Raw genomic sequence first — 23,960 nt, forward strand, 5'->3', positions numbered from 1 at the left:
TATTTTTTGTCTGTATCCTAGATATTTATAGGCACCTGTTTTTTCCATCGCTTCTATGCAGTCGCTGTGGTTATCCAATATGTAATCTGCTTGTTTAGTGTGTTTTCCCTTGACTATGCTATTTTTCTTACATTTGTCTGTTCCAAAAGCCATATTTATATCATTGCTAAATACTTCTGTTATCTTTAGTAATTGCTTGAGTTGTTGATTTGTTGCTGCCAGTAGTTTTAGATCATCCATGTATAGCAAATGTGTGATTTTGTGTGGGTATGTTCCAGTAATATTGTAACCATAATTTGTATTATTTAGCATGTTGGATAGTGGGTTCAGAGCAAGGCAGAACCAGAAAGGACTTAATGAATCTCCTTGGTATATTCCACGCTTAATCTGTATTGGCTGTGATGTGATATTATTTGAATTTGTTTGGATATTAAGTGTGGTTTTCCAGTTTTTCATTACTATGTTTAGGAACTGTATCAATTTAGGATTTCCAATATTTGTAGTAACCATGAGTGGGGTACACTATCAAAAGCTTTTTGGTAATCGATGTATGCCTAGTGTAGCGACCTTTGTTTAGTTTTAGCTTGATATGTCACCTCTGCATCTATTATCAGTTGCTCTTTACATCCTCGTGCTCCTTTGCAACAGCCTTTTTGTTCTTCATTTATAATTTTGTTCTGTGTTGTATGTGTCACTAGTTTCTGTTTAATGACTGAAGTTAATATTTTGTATATTGTTGGTAGGCATGTTATGGGGCGATATTTAGCTGGGTTCGCTGTGTCTGCTTGATCTTTAGGTTTCAGATAAGTTATTCCATGTGTAAGTGTATCAGGGAATGTGTATGGGTCTGCAATGTAACTGTTAAATAATTTAGTTAGATGTGAATGTGTTGAGGTGAACTTCTTTAACCAGAAATTTGCTATTTTATCATTTCCAGTGGCTTTCCAATTGTGAGTAGAATTAATTGCTTGGGTGACTTCATGTTGCAAAATTGTCACTTCAGGCATTTGTGGTATCATCTTGTATGTGTCTGTTTCTGCTTGTATCCACCGTGCATGCCTGTTATGTTGTACCGGGTTTGACCATATGTTGCTCCAGAAGTGTTCCATGTCTGTTATGTTTGGTGGATTGTTTATTTCAATGTGTGTGTTATCTATTGTCTGGTAAAATTTCTTTTGGTTTGTGTTGAATGTTTGGTTTTGTTTCCTTCTATTTTCACTTTTTTTGTATCTTCTGAGTCGTTTGGCGAATGCTTGTAATTTCTGCTTCTTTTCGTCTAATTGCTCTGTCGCTTCTTGTTGTGAGATTTTACCTAACCTTTTTCGTTTTTTTTCCGAGATTTCATTTCTTATAAATTGTGTTAGCTGTCCGATGTCTTTTCTCAGTTTTTCTATTTTGATCTGTAGCCTGTGTTGCCATGCTGGTTTTGTGGGTTTCTTCTGTGTGTTGGTTGGTTCTGATCTCTGCCTAGTGTGTATATTTAGTGTAGTGAGTGCTCCTATATATACCAGTAGTTGTAACTCTTCCATAGTTGTGTTTTCATTTATTTTGTTGTGTATGATTGTGTTGATAGTTTTTATTGTTGTTTCGACTTGTGGGTTATTTGGTGGTCTATGCAAGAATGGTCTAATGTCTGTATTTGTGTCTTTGTATTCTATATATGTTAGCTGAAATTTTTCTTCTATATCTAATATCTGTGTCACTTTGTGATCTATTTGTGCTTGTTCTGGTGGCTGCCTTAAGATTTCGTTTTCCTCTGATTGTTTAATTGGTGCGTGTTGTTCTTTGTTTGTTTGCTCTGGGATGTTTGAGTCCATTACTGTATTTTCTTCTTCTTCTGATTGCACATTATTTTGTTCCAGTATTTGTTATACTTGTTGTTTGATGTTATCTAATTCTGACTGGGGTATCCTGTTATTTTTTATTATTACACGGATCTGATCAGCTAGTCGTTGTTCTGTTAAAAATTTTAATTCTGGGTATCTGGTAATAAATGTTGTGTATACTTGTGATCTGTATCCAGTTGTGTTGGTTCCTAGGTTTGTTGCTTGGTAATAACAGAACATGAGGTGTCGATTAACTTCATCTGACCACCTCATCCTCTGTCTTTGTTTTCCTTCTAGGGTGGTTGCAGGAAGCATATCCTGCAAAACACCTCTATTTGGATTTAAATCATTTTCCAGTTGGCTAGCAGTGTCGTTACCATTGTGGGCAGGCATAGGGTTCAAGCGTCGTCCCCGACCATGACGGCGCTTGTCCGAGGCTTCATTAGTTCTGTCCTGAACCAACTAATCACACTAAAAGGGGGGTTAGCCCTATTAGTGGTTTGTTCTTTTCGTCGCCTTTTACGACTGGCAGAACATACCGGAGGCCTATTCTTTTCCCGGGCCTCCACAGGGATTATTATTATTATTATTATTATTATTATTATTAATATTCTTTCTTTTCTCAGACGTTATGTCTTGTCAAAAATGGAAAGTGACGCGGACCTTGATCAAGCGCGACTTCCTTTTAACTGTACGGTATATGTTACATTTAGGAACTTTCGGGTAATTGAACATGTATCAATAATTACAGATTTCTGTAGTTGTATATATAAGTTTGGATGTAGCTGTATTGCGTTGATGTACTGGTGGATATTGTGTGGTATGACTCCTGTAGTTGATAGTATAATTGGTATAATGTCAACTTTATCCTGATGCCACATGTCCTTGACTTCCTCAGCCAGTTGGATGTATTTTTCAATTTTTTCTCCTGTTTTCTTTTGTATATTTGTTGTATTGGGTATGGATATTTCGATTAGTTGTGTTAATTTCTTCTTTTTATTGGTGAGTATGGTGTCAGGTTTGTTATGTGGTGGTGTTTTATCTGTTATAATGGTTCTGTTCCAGTATAATTTGTATTCATCCTTCTCCAGTGCATTTTGTGGTGCATACTTGTATGTGGGAACGTGTTGTTTTATAAGTTTATGTTGAAAGGCAAGCTGTTGATGTATTATTTTTTCTACATTGTCATGTCTTCTGGGGTATTCTGTATTTGCTAGTATTGTACATCCGCTTGTGGTGTGATCTACTGTTTCTATTTGTTGTTTGCAGAGTCTGCATTTATCTGTTGTGGTATTGGGATCTTTAATAATATGCTTGCTGTAATATCTGGTGTTTATTGTTTGATCCTGTATTGCAATCATGAATCCTTCCGTCTCACTGTATATATTGCCTTTTCTTAGCCATGTGTTGGATGCGTCTTGATCGATGTGTGGCTGTGTTAGATGATACAGGTGCTTGCCATGTAGTGTTTTCTTTTTCCAATTTACTTCCTTCGTATCTGTTGATGTTATCTGATCTAAAGGGTTGTAGAACTGGTTATGAAATTGCAGTGGTGTAGCCGCTGTATTTATATGAGTGATTGCTTTGTGTATTTTGCTAGTTTCTGCTCGTTCTATAAAGAATTTTCTTAAATTGTCTACCTGTCCATAATGTAGTGAATTAATAGAGGGAACCATTCCACGTGGGAAAAATATATCTAAAAACAAAGATGATGTGACTTACCAAACGAAAGCGCTGGCACGTCGATAGACACACAAACAAAAACAAACATACACACAAAATTCAAGCTTTCGCAACAAACTGTTGCCTTATCAGGAAAGAGGGAAGGAGAGGGAAAGACGAAAGGATGTGGGTTTTAAGGGAGGGGTAAGGAGTCATTCCAATCCCAGGAGCGGAAAGACTTACCTTAGGGGGGAAAAAAGGATGGGTATACACTCGCGCACACACAGACACACATATCCATCCACACATATACAGACACAAGCAGACATATTTGAGTCTTTAAATATGTCTGCTTGTGTCTGTATATGTATGGATGGATGTGTGTGTGTGTGTGTGTGTGTGTGTGTGTGTGTGTGTGTGTGTGTGTGTGTGTGTATGTGTGTGTGTGCACGAGTGTATACCTGTCCTTTTTTCTCCCTAAGGTAAGTCTTTCTGCTCCCGGGATTGGAATGACTCCTCCCTTAAAACCCACATCCTTTCGTCTTTCCCTCTCCTTCCCTCTTTCCTGATGAGGCAACAGTTTGTTGCGAAAGCTTGAATTTTGTGTGTATGTTTGTGTTTGTTTGTGTGTCTATCGACGTGCCAGCGCTTTCGTTTGGTAAGTCACATCATCTTTGTTTTTAGATATATATGTCCATAATGTAGGTTTTTTATGTCGATAAATCCCCTTCCTCCTTCCTTTCTGCTTAATGTGAATCTTTCTGTTGCTGAATGTATGTGATGTATTCTATATTTGTGGCATTGTGATCATGTAAGTGTATTGAGTGCTTCTAGGTCTGTGTTACTCCATTTCACTACTCCAAACGAGTAGGTCAATATTGGTATAGCATAAGTATTTATAGCTTTTGTCTTGTTTCTTGCTGTCAATTCTGTTTTCAGTATTTTTGTTAGTCTTTGTCTATATTTTTCTTTTAGTTCTTCTTCAATATTTGTATTATCTATTCCTATATTTTGTTAGATATTTATAGGCATCTGTTTTTTCCATCGCTTCTATGCAGTCGCTGTGGTTATCCAATATGTAATCTTCTTGTTTAGTGTGTTTTCCCTTGACTATGCTATTTTTCTTGCATTTGTCTGTTCCAAAAGCCATATTTATATCATTGCTGAATACTTCTGTTATCTTTAGTAATTGGTTGAGTTGTTTATTTGCGGCTGCCAGTAGTTTTAGATCATACATGTATAGCAAATGTGTGATTTTGTGTGGGTATGTTCCAGTAATATTGTATCCACAATTTGTATTATTTAGCATGTTGGATAATGGGTTCAGAGCAAGGCAGAACCAGAAAGGACTTAATGAGTCTCCTTGGTATATTCCACGCTTAATCTGTATTGGCTTGGATGTGATAGTATTTGAATTTGTTTGTATATTAAGTGTGGTTTTCCAATTTTTCATTACTATGTTAAGGAACAGTATCAATTTAGGATCTACTTTGTACATTTCCAATATTTGTAGTAACCATGAGTGGGGTACACTATCAAAAGCTTTTTGGTAATCAATGTATGCGTAGTGTAGCGACCTTTGTTTAGTTTTAGCTTGATATGTCACCTCTGCATCTATTATCAGTTGCTCTTTACATCCTCATGCTCCTTTGCAACAGCCTTTTTGTTCTTCATTTATAATTTTGTTCTGTGTTGTATGTGTCATTAATTTCTGTGTAATGACTGATGTTAATATTTTGTATATTGTTGGTAGGCATGTTATGGGGCGATATTTAGCTGGGTTCGCTGTGTCTGCTTGATCTTTAGGTTTCAGATATGTTATTCCGCGTATAAGTGTATCAGGGAATGTGTATGGGTCTGCAATGTAACTGTTAAATAATTTAGTTAGATGTGAATGTGTTGATGTGAACTTCTTTAGCCAGAAATTTGCTATATCTTATCTTTTCCAGGGGCTTTCCAATTGTGAGTAGAATTAATTGCTTGGGTGACTTCATGTTGCAAAATTATCACTTCAGGCATTTATGGTATCATCTTGTATGTGTCTGTTTCTGCTTGTATCCACCATGCATGCCTGTTAGGTTGTACCGGGTTTGACCATATGTTGCTCCAAAAGTGTTCCATGTCTGTTATGTTGGGTGGATTGTCTATTTTAACGTGTGTGTTATCTATAGTCTGGTAAAATTTCTTTTGGTTTGTGTTGAATGTTTGGTTTTGTTTCCTTCTATTTTCACTTTTTTTGTATCTTCTAAGTCGTTTGGCCAATGCTTGTAATTTCTGCTTCTTTTCATCTAATTGCTCTATCGCTTCTTGTTGTGAGATTTTACCTAACCTTTTTGGTTTTTTTTTTTTCCCCTAACATTTCATTTCTTATAAATTGTGTTAGCTGTCCGATGTCTCTTCTCAGTTTTTCTATTCTGATCTGTAGCCTGTGTTGCCATGCTGGTTTTGTGGGTTTCTTCTGTGTGTTGGTTGGTTCTGATCTCTGCCTAGTGTGTATATTTAGTGTAGTGGCTGCTCCTACGTAAACCAGTAGTTGTAACTCTTCCATAGTTGTATTTTCATTTATTTTGTTGCGTATGATTGTGTTGATAGTTGTTATTGTTGTTTCGACTAGTGGGTTATTTGGTGGTCTATGCGAGAATGGTCTAATGTCTGTATTTGTGTCTTTGTATTCTATATATGTCAGCTGAAATTTTTCTTCTATATCTAACATGTGTGTCATTTCGCGTTCTATTTGTGCTTGTTCTGGTGGCTGTCTTAAGATTTCGTTTTCCTCTGATTGTTTAATTGATGCGTGTTGTTCTTTGTTTGTTTGCTCTGGGATGTTTCAGGCCATTACTGTATTTTCTTCTTCTTCCGATTATTATTATTATTATTATTATTATTTCTTTACTTTCTCAGACATTAAGTCTAGTTAAAAATGGGAAGTGACGCGGACCTTGATCAAGCGTCACTTCCTTTTAACTGTACGGTATATGTTATATTGCATTTAGGAACTTTTGGGTAATTGAACATGTATCAATAATTACGGATTTCTGTAATTGTATATATAAGTTTGGATGTAGCTGTATTGCATTGATGTACTGGTGGATATTGTGTGGTATGACTCCTGTAGTTGATAGTATAATTGGTATAATGTCAACTTTATCCTGATGCCACATGTCCTTGACTCCCTCAGCCAGTTGGATGTATTTTTCAATTTTTTCTCCTGTTTTCTTTTGTATATTTGTTGTATTGGGTATGGATATTTCGATTAGTTGTGTTAATTTCTTCTTTTTATTGGTGAGTATGATGTCAGGTTTGTTATGTGGCATTGTTTTATCTGTTATAATGGTTCTGTTCCAGTATAATTTGTATTCATCATTCTCCAGTACATTTTGTGGTGCATACTTGTACGTGGGAACGTGTTGTTTTATAAGTTTACGTTGTAAGGCAAGCTGTTGATGTATTATTTTTGCTACATTGTCATGTCTTCTGGGGTATTCTGTATTTGGTAGTATTGTACATCCACTTGTGATGTGATCTGCTGTTTCTATTTGTTGTTTGCAAAGTCTGCATTTATCTGTTGTGGTATTGCGATCTTTAATAATATGCTTGCTGTAATATCTGGTGTTTATTGTTTGATCCTGTATTGCAATCATGAATCCTTCCACCTCACTGTGTATATTATTATTATTATTATTATTATTATTATTATTACTTAAATAACTTAATGTAAATCACCTTTTGACCATGGGAAGAGCCTTCCAATTAGAGAAAGTACCACTGATAAAAACCTGCTTTCCACCACCCTCCCACTTGAATACTGTTGGCAATGTTTTGTCATCAACCTTGGTGCTGCCTTCAGAAACTGTTGCAGATCGTTGCCGTGGAGCTCCAAGTTCTTCCTACAACAAAAATCCACACTAAATAGTGATGAAATAACATACAACATATAACAGCTACACTAAGTATCTGATTACATATCATGCATGCCGCAACAGCATCTTATTTAAGACAATTCCTTACGAAAATCTGCTCTCTCTCTCTCTGTGCCTTGCAAGAAATAAATTTGGGAAATGTTTATTACATTTTACTGCAGACTTATATAAAAGAAATCCAACATTGTAAATGGCCAAAACATAGCCACATTTTTGCTGAGGAAATTTATACTATTTGTAAACCTGCAGCCATGTTACACATCCTAACAAGCCAGCACAAACTGCTGACTACTAGTAATGCAACATCAGGAAGACTAGCAAATAACAGAATTTTACTTATCGCACATATACAGTATACTAGGAAGAATACATGATTAAAAGTGTATTTAGTTTTGTGATGTGTGGGATGCAAAATTTAGTACACATAGTTGCCAAGTACAGCAGCAACAATGGTTCTAACTGAGCTAAGCACTGAGTCAAACTGATCTCTGATGACATATGGATTCATCATTCCATGCTGTTGCAACTCCGTACCATTTCATCAGTCACAGTGGCCTGTGAATGGTAGTGCGCCAGTCTCTTAGCAATACATAACCAGATATTTTCAATGTGAGAGAGATACAGAATATAGCTTCTAGGACAATATAATCTGTTTAACATTACTTGGTAGTTGAAGTCTGGCACTTGCTGCTGTGGTGCTACCACATTGGCCGCCGGCTACCGCTTGGCAATAGGTAACACACAAACATGGCAAGTCACTTCGCAAATGCTGTTAATGTGTAACACAGACCAATGTTTGAAGTGGCTGCCAGAACGTATGTCAGAAATGTGAGATGCTCTGTTGACAGCTGATTTTAAGTGACAAGTGACTGAATTGCAACAGAGGATGCGTTTTGTAGTCATGAATTTAGACTCATGTCCTAAACTAACCACAACTTCTTGATATGTAATGTATCTGAGAAAGCAGTGGTCAATAGTCTCCTGCAGAACTAAAATCATAATCGCTTTGTTCACAGCGATTAAAGCTAACCTCTAAGAGCAAACTCAAGACAGAAAAAGTTCAGTTTCGGCACTAAAAGATAATTGTAATTTCTTGCTGTCACTGGTTATAAAAAACTATTCTCTCACTGGCTACACGAGCTGCTGGATTGCCAACCAACGAGCAGTCCTTGTTAGCACTTGGCTGCGGATTATAGACGACACAGGCAGATTCCAGACAAAAAAAGAATGACAGGCAGGAAAAGAAGAGCAAATAAAATAGTCAATACAACGATGAGAATGGCACGGCAAAGAATTATAAATAAAAAAAATTACATTAAAAACAATTAACAAAAATCATAATCAAACTCTTTTGATTACATTCAGAAACAAAAAAAAGAAATCATGACATCTGATGAGCTTCAAACCCATGACCTTCACATGCTGAGTTGTTATATTTTTGACAGACAACCCAACCGCATTGATGAACTGCAGCCTCCAAAAGCTTGGTTTCATACACTGTCATGCAAAACTTATCTAATGTAAGCCGATCTGTGTGATTATGATAATAGCATATGCGATGCTGATTTGCATCTTGTGCAGAAGTATCCAGCAGTGTTTAGTCAGTGCTATGTATGAAACGTGTTTATTTCATCAGCATTGTGTGTGTGTGTGTGTGTGTGTGTGTGTGGAGGGAGGGTGGGTTTATCATGTATGACTAAATATGAAATAAAAGTGCCAGACCCACGATTTGAGACCGAAAGACATCAACAAAGAATGTCAGACAAGGTACTGGAAGTGAACATTCAACTGTTGTGGCAGTTTGGCAATGGCGAACAGTTTAGGCATGACGTTGAACACACTGATTGGAGAAAACCAGCTCTGACCCGTGAACTGTCAACGACCAAATAATTTTAATCATACCATAGTGTGACCCATTCTCATGTACTGCTCGAGTGTTGGGATCTGCACCAGGTCAGAATGAAGGAAGACATCAAAGCAATTCACAGGTGGGCTTCTAGATTTGTAAATGGTTGATTTGAATAACACATTAATAATATGGAGTTGCTTCAGCAACTCAAATGGGAATCCCTGCTAATGACAACAGGGACAAGGGTCACTACATTCGTAGTGTGCGGGTATGTAGAAAATTAGGGTCTGATGGGAGGTGTGCTACAGTACCTCGTACAGCTGTGATGACCACTGTGTCTGGGTGGCACAATGGTCAGCACATCTGCCTAGTAAGGAGGAGACCTGGGTTTGATATTGGTCTGGCACAAATTCTCATCCTTACCCAATGCCCACTTGCAGGCAATGTCTGTAATTCCTTTGTGTGTATCTGATAATGTTCATTCATTCTCAGAGCCTCCACACACACATGTACAATGTGATTCTGCACAAAATACACAGAACTGGGACTCATCTCGAAACATAATATTGTGCCACTCTTGTGTCTAGAGTTGTTGTAGAGCACACCACATCTGAACAACCATCTCAGCAACAGAATCTGTAACAACACTCACCATTCTTACAGCTTGTTAATCTCCAGACATTATCCCTACAGGTACTTGCCTTGTTGCAAATAAGCCTATTTTCTCACTTGAGATATATGGGCTGTAGAAACTTGCACAGCCAGACAAAGAATTCACCTGTCCTCTTGGGCACTGTTTGCATGGAGCTGTTGAGAGCTTCATGGGATTGAGTATGGCTCTCCTGAACCAATCGATTCCATCTTCATAAGATAGGAATGGGATCTTGACCAATATGAGCAGCCATAATCGTACCATTGTCTTATCTATAGAATGTAGATGCATTACTCTTCCTACTTTGTGAGGTTCTGCTGAAATACTATTCATTTAAATATCCAAGCATGTAGCACACTTCATGTCAATTTGATGTTTGTTGCATGTTGCCTTCATGGTGTTGGAAATTTCAATGGCCAGCAGTGTTTGGGCAGCAGAATATGAATAAAAAGAGGGTAAGAGGAAGAAGATACAATCCTATGATACAACACCTTGTCAGTTATAGTTATCTGGTGCCCAAATCAAAAGGAAAGCTCCACTTACCTGCTCTGACGGTGGCTTTTCCTTAGTATAATAGGGTTCTTCTTCTTCATTGGAGGACTGGAAGACAAGTTTTGTGTTAGGTTTCTTGTCAAAGACAAATGCTTGACTATCCTTTCCAGGAGAAGGAGGAGGGGCAAGCTCCCCTCCCTTATGCCTCTCCCTCGCACTGCTTCCAGCATTTCCCATGTTGTAAAGAGATGTCCTATTTAAACAGAAAATGTAACAATAATTTTAAATACTTGTCACTCACACTTTACTATATTCAGCAATGTGAGCAACAGTACACAAATTTTTTATTCATGATGAACATGCAAGAAAAATATCTCCTAATATGAGGATGAAAGACTCTAATATGATGTTGGAAGGTCCTATGTGAAGAACAAATTGTGGAAGGGGTAAATATAACACCAAGTAACTTAGGCACTGAGCAGTCAACATGTACATTAATGAAACTGAAATTATGCAATTTAGGCTTTCAAGTGTTGTATACTTCAGTCAAGACGTCTGAGGTGATAGGCCATGGTCGATGTGTAAAACTACATCCTGGTGTATCGCCTCCAACTCCAGGAGACATTTTTGGAGGTAAATTGGCAACTGCAATTACAGCTCAAGGAGTGCCCCCACATTTACAGAGCAACATAGAGGGCACCGCCATTAGTCATCAGATGCCATCTGCATGATTATTTCTGGCTAGTGGCATTGTTCTCTATTACTTTTAACTGATTGTTGTTCTGTTGGTGCAAAGTCAACATCTGTATCTTACCTAACTTCAAATATTCCTTTCTATTAAAATTATTATTAATGTGTACATAAATCTCTATGGTCTTTCTATACATGCACACACGATTATATATTGTCTTCACTAAAATGGCCATCTCACTGAACTTTATTTCATGCTTTCCATCTTGGAAAATATGTTCTGCTAATGCTGATTTTTCACCATACTCACTAATCAGCAGTACAAGAACAGTGAGACTGACATTTTAACAAAGACAGTGCATTATCATGCACACACACACACACACACACACACACACACACACACACACACACACACACTAGAAATAATAATAATAATGATAATAATAATAATAATAATAATAATAATAATAGAAAAGAAGGACTTATGTTAGATAAAACATGGATGTTGACTTTGCACCAACACAACGACTATCTATTACTTTTAATCAACAACGATGAAGGCAGCTCAAGATAATCATGCAATCAGCATTGAATGACATATGGAGGGGCCTCCTATGTTGCTCTACAAATGCAGTAAGGGGGGGGGGGGGCACTCTCAAGCAACTGCTGTTGCTGTTTTACTTCCAAAGATGTCAGGGATCAGTTTTATATACCATTCACAGCCTATCAGCCTGTATGTTTTAATTGAAGTCACTGAAATCATAGAGAGAGAGATCGAGAGAGAGAGATTTAGGTCTAAGGATGTACACGGTCTGAGCATGTCAGCCAGTCAATGTCTCAACAATATGGTGAGTACTAAGTTTCACTCATTCTGTGGTGTCACCGCCAGACACCACACTTGCTAAGTGGTAGCCTTTAAATCGGCCGCGGTCCGTTAGTATACGTCGGACCCATGTGTCACCACTATCAGTGATTGCAGACCGAGCGCCGCCACACGGCAGGTCCTAGCACTCGCCCCAGTTGTACAGCCGACTTTGCTAGCGATGGTTCACTGACAAAATACGCTCTCATTTGCCGAGACGATAGTTAGCATAGCCTTCAGCTACGTCATTTGCTACGACCTAGCAAGGCACCATTATCAGTTGCTATTGATATTGTAAATAATGTACAGACAAGAGCTACGTTCAACATTAATGGATTAAAGTTAAGTATTCCACCATCTGCATCCGTTTTTCTAAGTTCTAATTTCCTTGTCCTGTTCCAGACCTCACGCCAGCCTGCGTGAGCTAAAACGCGTGCCTGTCGGCTTCCTCTATAATCCTGGGTTGGCTCTCCTGCCAATCCACAACATTTTGGCGACGAGGTTTTCTGCGTTCTTATCAATATTGCCCTGATTTACTTGTGTAATGGCTTCGCCACAATCTCCAGATGTACTGTCCGAATTTTATCGCTTACAGAATCAGCAGACGCAGGCCTTACTGGATGCCCTTGGACAGCTCGTCCAGGGTCAACGAGCAATGCAAAACGATGCGGCAGCCACCGCTAACGCAGCCACAACACGCTGTCGCACCAACTTTTCGACCTTTTGATGCTGCACTCGAAAGCTGGACGGAGTGGTCCCGCCAATTTGGATTGCATCTCGCCGCCTACAGAATTCAAGGTAACGAGCGGCAGCCATTTTTGTTGTCATCCGTCGGCGTCCAAACATACTGTGTGATCGTCAAATTATTTCCCCGATGCGACGTAGCAACTCTGGCCTACGACGAAATTTTGTCTGCATTAGATGCATATTTCAAAGAATCAGTTAATGTAGTTGCCAAACGGTATACCTTCTTTCATACAGAACGTACGGCAGGTCAAACTAATCGGAAGTGGGTTGCCACTTTGCAAGGCCTTACTAGGGATTGTGCTTTTGAGTGTCAATGTGGACTCCCTTATTCAGATACTATGGTACGTGATGCAATTGCACAGAACGTTTCTGATGTTCGTATAAGGGAACAGATTTTGAAACTAGTCAATCCCTCCCTTCAACAAGTGATGGACATATTGGATCGGCAGGACACACTTGACTTTGCTCAGGAATCATTTGAAACTTCACCACCAGCCGTGTGTCACGTTAACCGGCCCGCCTGGTGAGCTGCACGGAGTGGTAAACAGCCCTCGCGCCCGGCCGCGCCGATGCCACCAGGCACTCAGCCATGTGTGCTGTGCAGGCAAGCAAATGCAGTGCTAAAATCATGCCCGCGGTGTGCTACTAGACATTCGCGTGCGAATTGCCCATCACACCAAGCTATTTGCTTTTTCTGTAATAAAAAAGGACATGTTCAAAGTGTTTGACAGAAAAAGCTCAGATCGGACACTCACAACCATTCCAGGCCCTTTGCTTCGCGCCGGAATCGGAATCAAACCAAGGATACTCTGGCTCGTGAAACTTCGCCCGGGAAATTCATGTAGTTCATTCCACTCCGCCCAGTGCCACTCTCTCTAACAGTGACTGTGTGATCGTCCCACAAATAGTGTGCGTCGACATTGACGGAAATCCCGTCATGTCACAAGTGATTTTGTATCAGTGTCAGTTCACATTGCACGAGACAGTCGCTCTTCTCGTCAACAGGACAATAAACTTTTTGTAGATTTGGACATTCACGGCAAAGTGATCCCATTCCAGCTTGATACCGGAGCTGCAGTTTCACTGATCAATCACGACACATACAAACAGCTGGGCACACCTCCATTGCGTGCCGCAAATGTTAAGTTAAGTAGTTATTCAAGACAAGCGATCCCTGTGTTAGTACAGTGCAGCCTTCTTGCAACATACAAAGGACAAACAAAACTTGTGTCATTGTACGTCCTTCGTTCTTCTTCTGCAGTGAACTTGTTTGGTTTCGATTTATTTCAGTTGTTTAACTTGTCTATAGTAAATCAGGTCCTGTCAGTGAACAAGATTGTGCCTTCAGACAGCGTTTCTCGTCTATGTGAAGAGTTTGCAGATATTTTTGCACCGGGCCTTGGTTGCGCTAAGAACTATAAAGCACATTTGGAACTGAAAGTATACGCGCAACTGAAATTTCTCAGAGCGCGCAATGTTCCCCACGCATTGCGTGATGAGGTCGCAAGAACATTAAATGAATTGGAAACACAAGGTGTGATTGAACGTGTGCAGGCTTCTCTCTGGACATCACCGTTAGTAATTTTGCCAAAACCTTCCGGAAAATTGAGACTTTGTGTGGACTTCAAGGCAACAGTGAATCCACAACTAGTGATTGCAACTTTTCCTTTACCCCACCCGGAAGATCTTTTTGACAGACTGTGCCCGGGTAAATATTTTTCGAAGTTGGACCTAGCAGATGCGTACTTGCAAATACCGGTGGACAAAGGCTCCCAGTGCGTTTTGGTGGTTAACACGCATCTTGGTTTGTATTGATTCAAACGACTGCCATTCGGGTGTGCATCCGCCCCTGCATTGTTTCAGCAATATCTGCAAACTGTTTGTGCGTCGGTCCCTACTGCAGCAAACTATCTGGACGATATTGTGATCTCCGGAAAGACGGAAGATGAACATTTAGCCAATCTCAGAACATTATTTCAGGTCTTGCGACAAAATGGTCTTCGCTTGTGGAAGGACAAATGTGTGTTTTTTGCTCGTGACTTACCATATTTGGAACATGTAATCAATGCCCAATGCATACATCCCAGTTCCGAGCACCTCCGTACCATACAAGACCTGCCTTCGCCGCAGAATTTGAAGCAGCTACAGAGTGTGCTGGAAAAAATTAATTATTATCATCGCTATGTTCCCCATGCCTCTTCCATTTCAGCTCCGCTTCATCGCTTACGCCGTAAAGGTGTTCCGTTCGTCTGGAAGACGGAATGCGAACGCGCCTTTCGCCAGTTGAAATCAGCGTTGCTTTCCAATACTTGCCTTACGCCATTCAATCCCCAGAAACCCCTTTTGTTGACGGTGGATGCATCGGATTTTGGGATCGGTGCTGTGCTTGCGCACAAAGATGGATCGCATGATCGCCCTTTTGCTTTTGCGTCCAAATTGCTCTCGTCTGTGCAAAGACATTATTCACAGATCGAGAAAGAAGCATTGGCTCTCGTTTGGTGTTACAAAGTTTCATGATTTCTTGTATGGTCGTCACTTTACCATCATCACAGTCCACAAACCTTTGACATCACTTTTTCATCCGAACAAGCCTGTACCTCCACGTACAGCGCAGAAATTCATTCGCTGATCTATGTTCCTCTCGCAGTACCGCTACGATATCTTGTATCGGCCCACTGCTAAGCACGGAAACGCCGATGCGTTGCCCCGTTTTCCTGTTGCTGAGGATAGAGCATTCGATTCTTCTGAACTTGCTTGCATGTTCATTGATGTGGAAACCGATGACGTGGTCGAATCATTTCCGATTGATTTTCGTCGTGTAGCTACAGCCACAGCTGCTGACCCTGTTCTTGCTACCGTTCTGCGTTTTGTTGCTACGCAATGGCCCTTGTCAAAGTCACGGATCGGGGATCCATTGGTTCGCCGATTTTTTGCTCACAAGGAGAGACTTTTTGTTTGACGTGGTTTTTTGCTGTTGTGTTCTGATAATGATCGGTCCAGGGTTGTGGTCCCACATTCGTTACAGTCCTCTGTCTTACAGCTTCTCCACCAAGGACATTGGGGTATAGTGAGAACGAAACAACTTGCTCGTCAGCACTGTACTTGGTTCGGAATTGATGCTGCGATTAGGAATATGTGCCGAACAACAATCCGCATCACCGTGGAAATTCTTTGCATGGCCAAAAGCCACTTCCCCTTGGCAACGCTTACACATCGATTTTGCTGCTCCATTCTGGAATGCTCGATGGTTGGTTCTGGTCGATTCACTCAGTAATTTTCCTTTTGTTGCTCGGATGTCTTCCACGACGGCATCTGCCACCATCCAAGCGTTATCTGCTATCTTTTGCATTGAAGGTCTTCCACAGACTATTGTTTCCGACAATGGCCCACAATTCATGTCCGCAGAATTTCAGTCATTCTGCAAGGCCAATGGTATTCAACATCTGACATCCGCGCCGTTTTCGCCTCAGTCAAACGGTGCCGCTGAACGATTGGTCAGGACTTTCAAGTCCCAGATGTTGAAGTTGAAAGAGTCGCATCCTCGGGAGGACGCATTGTTGCTCTTTTTGTCCTCGTATCACTCTAAGCCCTGAGATGGTCGCTCGCCGGCTGAGTTGCTTCACGGTCGTCCTCATCGAACCTTGATGTCTTTGCTACATCCGCCGCATCAGGTTCCTTTGCAGCGGCAGACACCTGCTTTTGCTCCAGGCGACGTTGTCTACTATCGTCACTACCGAGGTTCATGGCGTTGGCTCGAAGGGCGCATTCTTCGCTGCCTCAGACGCGCTATGTATCTGGGTTTGGGGGCCTCTGGTGAGGGGCGCCGGCATCTCAACCAGCTGCGCCTCTGTCGTCGCATGGGATCTGCCGCTCGCCGTCTGCTTTCAGCGACGGTGCCGTCCTGTCAGCGCCCTGGAGACCCATCTACTGGCTCACCTCAGCCCCAGGTGTTACTGACGCTGCCTTCCATTCTGCCCCATGGCGACGCGCCGCCACCACCGCCGCCGCCGCCGCCTGTTCTCCCGCCGGTGACGCCCGCAGTGGACGCGTCGCTGCAACCGCCGGGCGCCTCCCCGGGTCACGCGCCGCCGATCGCTTCCCGTGACCAGTTGTCCTCCGACATGGAGCTCTTGCCCGCTCCGGACCATATGTCGTCTTCGCCCGTCGGGTGCCCCGGCCCGATGGAAGTCGACCCTTCGACCCCTCCTGTCTCTCTGCGGGCGCATACACCGCATGTTGGCGTGCACCCTGGAGCAGGTTTTCAGGGGTTTCCTAGCTCCCCTTGGACCAAATGGCAGGGTGCGGGTGGCACAGCCTCGCCTGTTGTTAGGCTCCCCACCTCGTCGCATACGTCAACATGGGGTCCTCCCCATGGCGGGCGGAAGCCTTATGCCACAACCACGCGCCGATTTGTGGGGGAGGAATGTGGTGTCACCGCCAGACACCACACTTGCTAGGTGGTAGCCTTTAAATCGGCCGCGGTCCGTTAGTATACGTCGGACCCGCGTGTCGCCACTATCAGTGATTGCAGACCGAGCGCCGCCACACGGCAGGTCTAGAGACACTTCCTAGCACTCGCCCCAGTTGTACAGCCGACTTTGCTAGCGATGGTTCACTGACTAAATACACTCTCATTTGCCGAGACGATAGTTAGCATAACCTTCAGCTACGTCATTTGCTACGACATAGCAAGGCACCATTATCAGTTGCTATTGATATTGTAAATAATGTACAGACAAGAGCTACGTTCAACATTAATGGATTAAAGTTAAGTATTCCACCATCTGCATCCGTTTTTCTAAGTTCTAATTTCCTTGTCCTGTTCCAGACCTCATGCCAGCCTGCGTGAGCTAAAACGCGTGCCTGTCGGCTTCCTCTATAATCCTGGGTTGGCTCTCCTGCCAATCCACAACACATTCCACTAGTAGAATGAAAGACATGACAGACATGTCCAGACTGAGCACCTAGATGCAGAACACCAAAGTTTGTAAACACACTGTTTGCAAACGATGTGGCTACGAACTGAGAGCAATTGGAAGAATGCTTATTCCCATAATTCCAAGTGCCTTGTTTTATTTTTTTATGCCAGTCACAAAATACCCCCATCCTACGCACACTAAAAACATCTAGCTTGATCTCACATCACAAACAAGAACACACCATTATTCGCAAACCCAATCAACCACATAATCAGACAGCGATTGGCATTCATCCGTTCGGCTTTACTCCCTCAGCTCGTATAGCCCCATCCCCTTTTGTCTGCAGAAAGTTTATTTCTCACCACCAAATGCACTGCTGATAATATCTTTTTACTTTTGTGCATTTTTATCATCCAGTGATTTACGTTCATTATTTTGTGAAGTTAGTGTAGCTGCCATCAACATACTGATGTTCAGAGAAAGTCTTTCCCCAAGTTATTCCACTGAATGCACGTAAGCTTCTATGGATGATGTCAGTTTGAACAATATGCTTCAGGCAGAACTCTCCAGATATTGGTTCTGCTATGCACCACAGACTCCTGCACCCTCTGATAAATCTCACTATCTTGTCTTGTCCAAAGAGCCTCGATTCTATCCTTGATTTATTTTTACTTTTTTGTGCATGCTAATGTATGTAAGGATTTTGGGTAAAGGTGTTTGGTCTTGAGTCACCACTCTAAACGTTGTCTCTACTCACTTCCCAACCATGACAATTACATTGCCATTCATTGCCAGTCTAGTCCCAGTATCCTATTCAGTATACTTCACCCATCATTTTGTTTTGGATAATTACATTATTATTTTCCCTTAAGAGTTTTCTCTACCTGTCTGTATTAAATTAAAGCTAGTGACACAGGTTTTTTCTCTATTCTTGAAAATGTTTCAAATCTCATGATAAATTTGGCTGCCTTTCGAGCAGGCCTTAAATCTGTGGACTCAGGAAGAAAGTGGAATGGGGATTTGCAGAAGTTGGATGAAAATGTCCTGGGAAGAGTAACCTTGCACAGCTGTTAGCAATGTTTGACTATGTATAAAATATTATAGGTGCAGCTAACAAATCATAAGCATTTATCATGGCTGAATGTCATGAGTGGTAACATTTGGACTGTTCACATAAATGTGGACATTTGACTATCCAAGTATGAAAAATATCAATAAACAATTTTTAAATCATCTTGAGGAAGGGACAGGGGCACTGTTAAACAAAATTTTACTCCAGAATTAAACACAGGCATCTACTATGTCCTGGTGAATAACAGAAAAATGCGGAGTGCGGTTTTAGTGGAAAAGTTGCATTAGTTAACAGCACGTTTTAACAGAAAAAGTTGTTGTAACTGTGTTTTGCATTCATGTGTGTTACTCACTGACTAACTTTAAAATAAACAGACAAAAAGAAGGAAGCTACTGCAAGATGATGGATAACATGGGAACTACGTTCAGCAATAAATTACGCCGGCAAGCCACTAACTATAATCTGTCTTCCCAGGACAATGTGCAATCACAAACAGTAGCTTTGATACAGAAACCAATCTAAATTTACTGAATAGCTTTTGAATGCATGACTGTCATGCAGGGGGCACGGGTTTGATTCCCACCCAGGTTGGAAATTTTAACTGCTCGGGAACTGGGTGTTTTGTCCTAATCATTCAATCATCACCAATGTGCAAGTTGTCAGAGTGGTGTGAAATAAAAGGACTTGCACTAAGCTGCCAAACAACCCTAGATAGGGTCTCCCGGCCAATAATGCCAAACAATCATCTCAGTTTTAGCCACCTTATGGTCCTAACATAGCTCCACACAAATTTCATGTTTCACTTCCTGAAGAACAACTGATGAATAAACAATTTAACACTTTCGATAATTCTAGATCACAAATTTTTATGTTACACCCATTGTGACTGTATAATTAGAGTACAAGAAACAAACTGCCAACAGCAAACATTCACAATAACTGGCACTGTATCTGAATTATTTTCATATTAAAATTCCATGTTTCATTGCTGTAAGTCAAAACTAGCAATCCTCGATGATTGTAAACTTCCACCAATGTTGGAAGCTTTCTTCCTAAACTCAATTCAGTTCAGTGAAAGTGCTATAGGCCATTTTTACTCTTTTATTTACTTCTTTTACTGTCCACTTTGTCATTGTCTTCAACTGTTCTAAATACATAAAAACTCATCAACTAGTTCTACCATTTCATTATCAATTTATCCAACGTTCTTATGCTACACTTGTTACTCCTGATTTTCAAATTAGCTCTTTTAATTTTTTCATTCATTGTTTATCTGCGTTACAGGCAAAAAGTACAATGCCATCTGCAAAACAAAGCTCTTTAAGGTAATTTCATTAATACACAGTCCTCCTCCATTTTCCCAGTGTAAGATCATATAAAGTTCCTCTGGGGTAGGCAAGAACAGTTTTCAAGATCCGAAAACTCCTTGCCCAATTACTCTTTCAGTTCTGCACTTGCCTCTACATCCCAACACCAGTCAATTCCAACAGAAGCTGTATCTTTGACATATGTATTCTACATTTATTTATTTTCCACAGACAAACAGAAGAAATGTTACACGAATTCAACACTTTATGAAAACATTTACTATATGTATTGTATCTTGATTACTTATAAATAAGGTGGCACAAATGAGAAAATATTCAATTCCTCTAAAGGGAGTTTCTCAATACTATAAACACACATAAGGAAGGAACTCTTTCCATGCCGCTCCTAAGCGGCTTTCTTATAAGCTTTTTAAGTATCTGAGGGAGAGGGAGAATATTTAACAGGTGATTCAGTATGTAAAGGGTGATCATAATCTAACCATCTTGGGAGAGTGGAAAGTGGTGCTACGGAAAGAAACAGAAAAAAAGAGTTACAGGAGAATATGGGCTTGATTGTAGTAACAAGGGAGGAGAAATACTAATTGAATTCTGTAATAACGTTTAGCTAGTGAAAGCTAATAAACTGTTCAAAAGTCACAAGAGGAGAAGGTACGCTTGGAAAAGGCCCAGAGGCATGGGAAGACAACAGCTAGATTCCATCGTGGTGAGAAGAGATTCCAAAATTAGATCAGCAAAAGAAAATTCCACTGGCTTGATTTTGTTTAAAATGGATGTTGAAACACCACAAAACATCCAACATACTGTCATTTTTCAACTACTCACCATAGTTTTTATCCACACAGGAGCCAAGTGATGTTAAGCTCTAAGACTGTGGTATAAAAAATCTCTCTCTCTCTCTGTCTCTGTGTGTGTGTGTGTGTGTGTGTGGGGGGGGGGGGGGGGCGGGGGGGGGGGGGGGGGGGAAGAGGGATAAGTTTGCAGCTACAGCAACAAATTCATTTAGAAGGAACTTCTGACTTATTTGACACAATCTTGTATCAATAAAAGAGTATAATAATGTGAAACAACTGTTTATGTAGTCTGTTGACATCGATATTGCCCAATTTTGAGCCAACATGTTTCTCACAACCAAAATGGGTCTCAATGAAAAACTTGTGATATATCTTTCCTCTAATGAATGTCAGTGACTGGAAAGCAATCACAGAATCCACATTAATGGCAAGGCAGAGTAACGTGCTGATAAATATAAATGTAACCTGAAATTAAACAGTAAAAAAAAAAATAAATAAAAAAAAAAATAAAAAAAATTAAAAAAAAAATAAAAAAAATTCTTTGTAAGTATGTTGTGCAAATTGTAAAAGAATTTCTATAATTGTAATGTGTAAACGGTGGAGGGTAGAATATACTAACTCATCATGTTATAATGTCAAAAATTGATTATTTTTGTTGCTACAACTCATATCTGTGCATTTAATAATAATAATAACAATAATAATAATAAAAAACAAAAACAAACAAAAACTTGTAAATTAATTTGCTACATGAATGTAAAAGGACTTGTTAAACATCATTATGATTTATCATACAAATGGTCCATGGAGCATGAACCTAAATAACTAACTATTGTTTGGATATTTCTTAACTCTGAAATTACAGCCTGTAGTTGGTCAGACGAAGTCACACATGCAAATCACAATGTCTCTACTTTCTTACTGTTAGCAACTACTCTGCACCACAGACCAGTTAGAAGAAAAAACATTTTATATCATCAACGTTCCATTAATGAAGGTTTTCTTTCTTTATACCATTTCAACCACATCTTGCAGGAACACTCCTCAAGTAGTTTCTCCTACCAAAGTTGTTAATTCAAAACTCTGAGCAATTAAAACAAATTTGGCATTTTCATTCATTTGTATGTCGTTTTAGGTGCTGTGTGTGTTGGCTTTGCCCATTTCAATAAGAAATCCATCAATGCATTGTAAAGCCTGCTACAGATGTATAAAACACTGAAAATCAAAACAGTTCCTAGTCTGGTAGTCATCAAACACTGGGTTACTGTATTTCTCCATAAGATCTATACAAATGATACACTGGACTTATCAAGGTCAATTAGCACACTTTTGCTTCTGCTACAGCAAAAGATAAATTTATACACCAATAATTTCTTAATTTGCCACTATACCCCAAAGAAGGAATAGTTTGTGGAATCAATGAGCCACCTATCTGGACAATATTAACAATCTGATACTTTTACTGTAACTAATGAGCTGCAACAGGAAGAAACACTGAATTTCAAGTTCTATTAGTTTTCACATCTATGAATAATTTAGCATGGGAAAGCAAGATAAAAGAGAAAGTGAGCAAGATGTTGCATTACAAGAGGATGTTGAAAATTAAGTGTAAAGGTATGATAAGAAATGAGGGAGTTCTCCGTAGTTTTAGTAAGGAAAGGAATATACGGAAAAACTCTGCTCAGAAGAAGGGACTAGTGTTACGACATAAGCTAAGCTGCACAGGGCAAAAACTGTGTGGGCAGAGAGAAATAGCACATCAACAATATTATGAAAAAGACTGCTACTCACTGTAAAGATGACACACTGAATTGCAGACAGGCACAACGACAATACTGTTACACACCGAGTTTTTGGTCTGAGCCTTCTTCAGCAAGGAAACACACACACATTCACACAAGAAAACACACCTAATGCACACGTGACCACTATCTCCAGTCCAGTCAGTGTTCAATAGTGGCAGGACCACGGGCATAAGGGATGTTTGTGTAGAGGAAAGTAGTGTCAACAGTGACGAGTAGGAATCCAGGAGGTTAAAGTGGTGGGAATGGTGGGGAGTTGGTGAGGGAAATGGTTGGTATCTTTGATGATGGAGTTTAGATTTTGAGTAACTGGTTGGAGGTGCTGATCAATGAGGGCCAAAACTCTTTCAGTAGGAGCATAATAAGCAGCTACAATGGCACATCCATGATTGTTGGGTTTGTGGAAGGTCAATATCCAGGGAGTCTTAGAGGTGAGGAGGGAAATAGACTTGTTCTGGGAATAGACTAAGACTAAGGTTCTGAGAAGGGATTGGAAATTATGTTGGACTTCCAGAATGGGATCACCATGGCAGAGTTTATGGGGTGGAAGAGTCTAACAAATGGCAGAGGCATTCTGCCATGTCAGTCACTGTGATTCATAACAACAGTGGTAAAACCTTTTATCTGCAGGTGGGATGATTAGTTCAGGATCTGTTTTTAGGTTGTGTACTGCTGTCCTTCCCTCTGCTGAAAGGCTGGTGTCCTTAGGAACGGACATGGGGAAGAGACCAAGTTGGAGGTAAGGAATTTTAGGGAGGTGTACAGGTAGTGGTTACGTGGGAGGTGGGGAGACGAGGAAGGATCGCACTAGTATGGTGGATGGTGGTATAAACTGGGAGAGGTAGGGTTCAATGCTGGGATTAGCTTGGCTTTGGTGGGAGGGATTGGTGGCAAAGGAGTGTTTTCATTGCCGGGATTGGAGGAAGGAGATAGGGCCTTTGACAAATCCAACATGGCTAAATTTTGGTATAGGGCTAAAAGTGAAGCCTGTGGATAGGACTGAAACTTCTGTGGGGCTGAGGACTTTGGTGGAAAGATTAACAACAGTGTTCTGGGGTTGTTTCGGGTCTGGATTTATTTGGACATTGGTAGGGAGTTTTGGGGGATAGTGCAAATTGCAAAGGTCAGCTCGGCAGTCCAGCCTGGACTTTCCATTGTTAGAGATTACTATATAGCTCACAATAACTGATGATGTTGGGTGTAAGTGTTGCTCTGAGAAGAAGAGCTGGCACAGGAGAAGGAAGTTGCTGCAAGCTGCATCAAACCTATCAGAAAATTAGTGGAAAAAAAAACCCTCACCAAACAGGTTTCGAACAAAAGATTAGTGTATAATCCTAAGCAACAT

General features: G+C 40.4%; 1 protein-coding gene across 1 annotated transcript in view; it reads right to left on the reverse strand.

Annotated features, from left to right (window-relative positions):
- LOC124619350 (5'-AMP-activated protein kinase subunit beta-1) overlaps positions 1-23,960 on the reverse strand; it is a 67,007-nt gene that overhangs the window by 36,907 nt on the left and 6,140 nt on the right. The window contains exons 2-3 of the mRNA XM_047145670.1: positions 10,453-10,654; positions 7,212-7,375 (exon numbers count right to left, since the gene is read on the reverse strand). Coding sequence (XP_047001626.1) covers positions 7,212-7,375; positions 10,453-10,638 — 350 coding nt within the window. The 5' untranslated portion in view covers positions 10,639-10,654. The remainder of the gene's footprint in view (positions 1-7,211; positions 7,376-10,452; positions 10,655-23,960) is intronic.

Source organism: Schistocerca americana, chromosome 6 (assembly GCF_021461395.2).
Source record: "Schistocerca americana isolate TAMUIC-IGC-003095 chromosome 6, iqSchAmer2.1, whole genome shotgun sequence".
Lineage (NCBI taxonomy): Eukaryota > Metazoa > Arthropoda > Insecta > Orthoptera > Acrididae > Schistocerca > Schistocerca americana.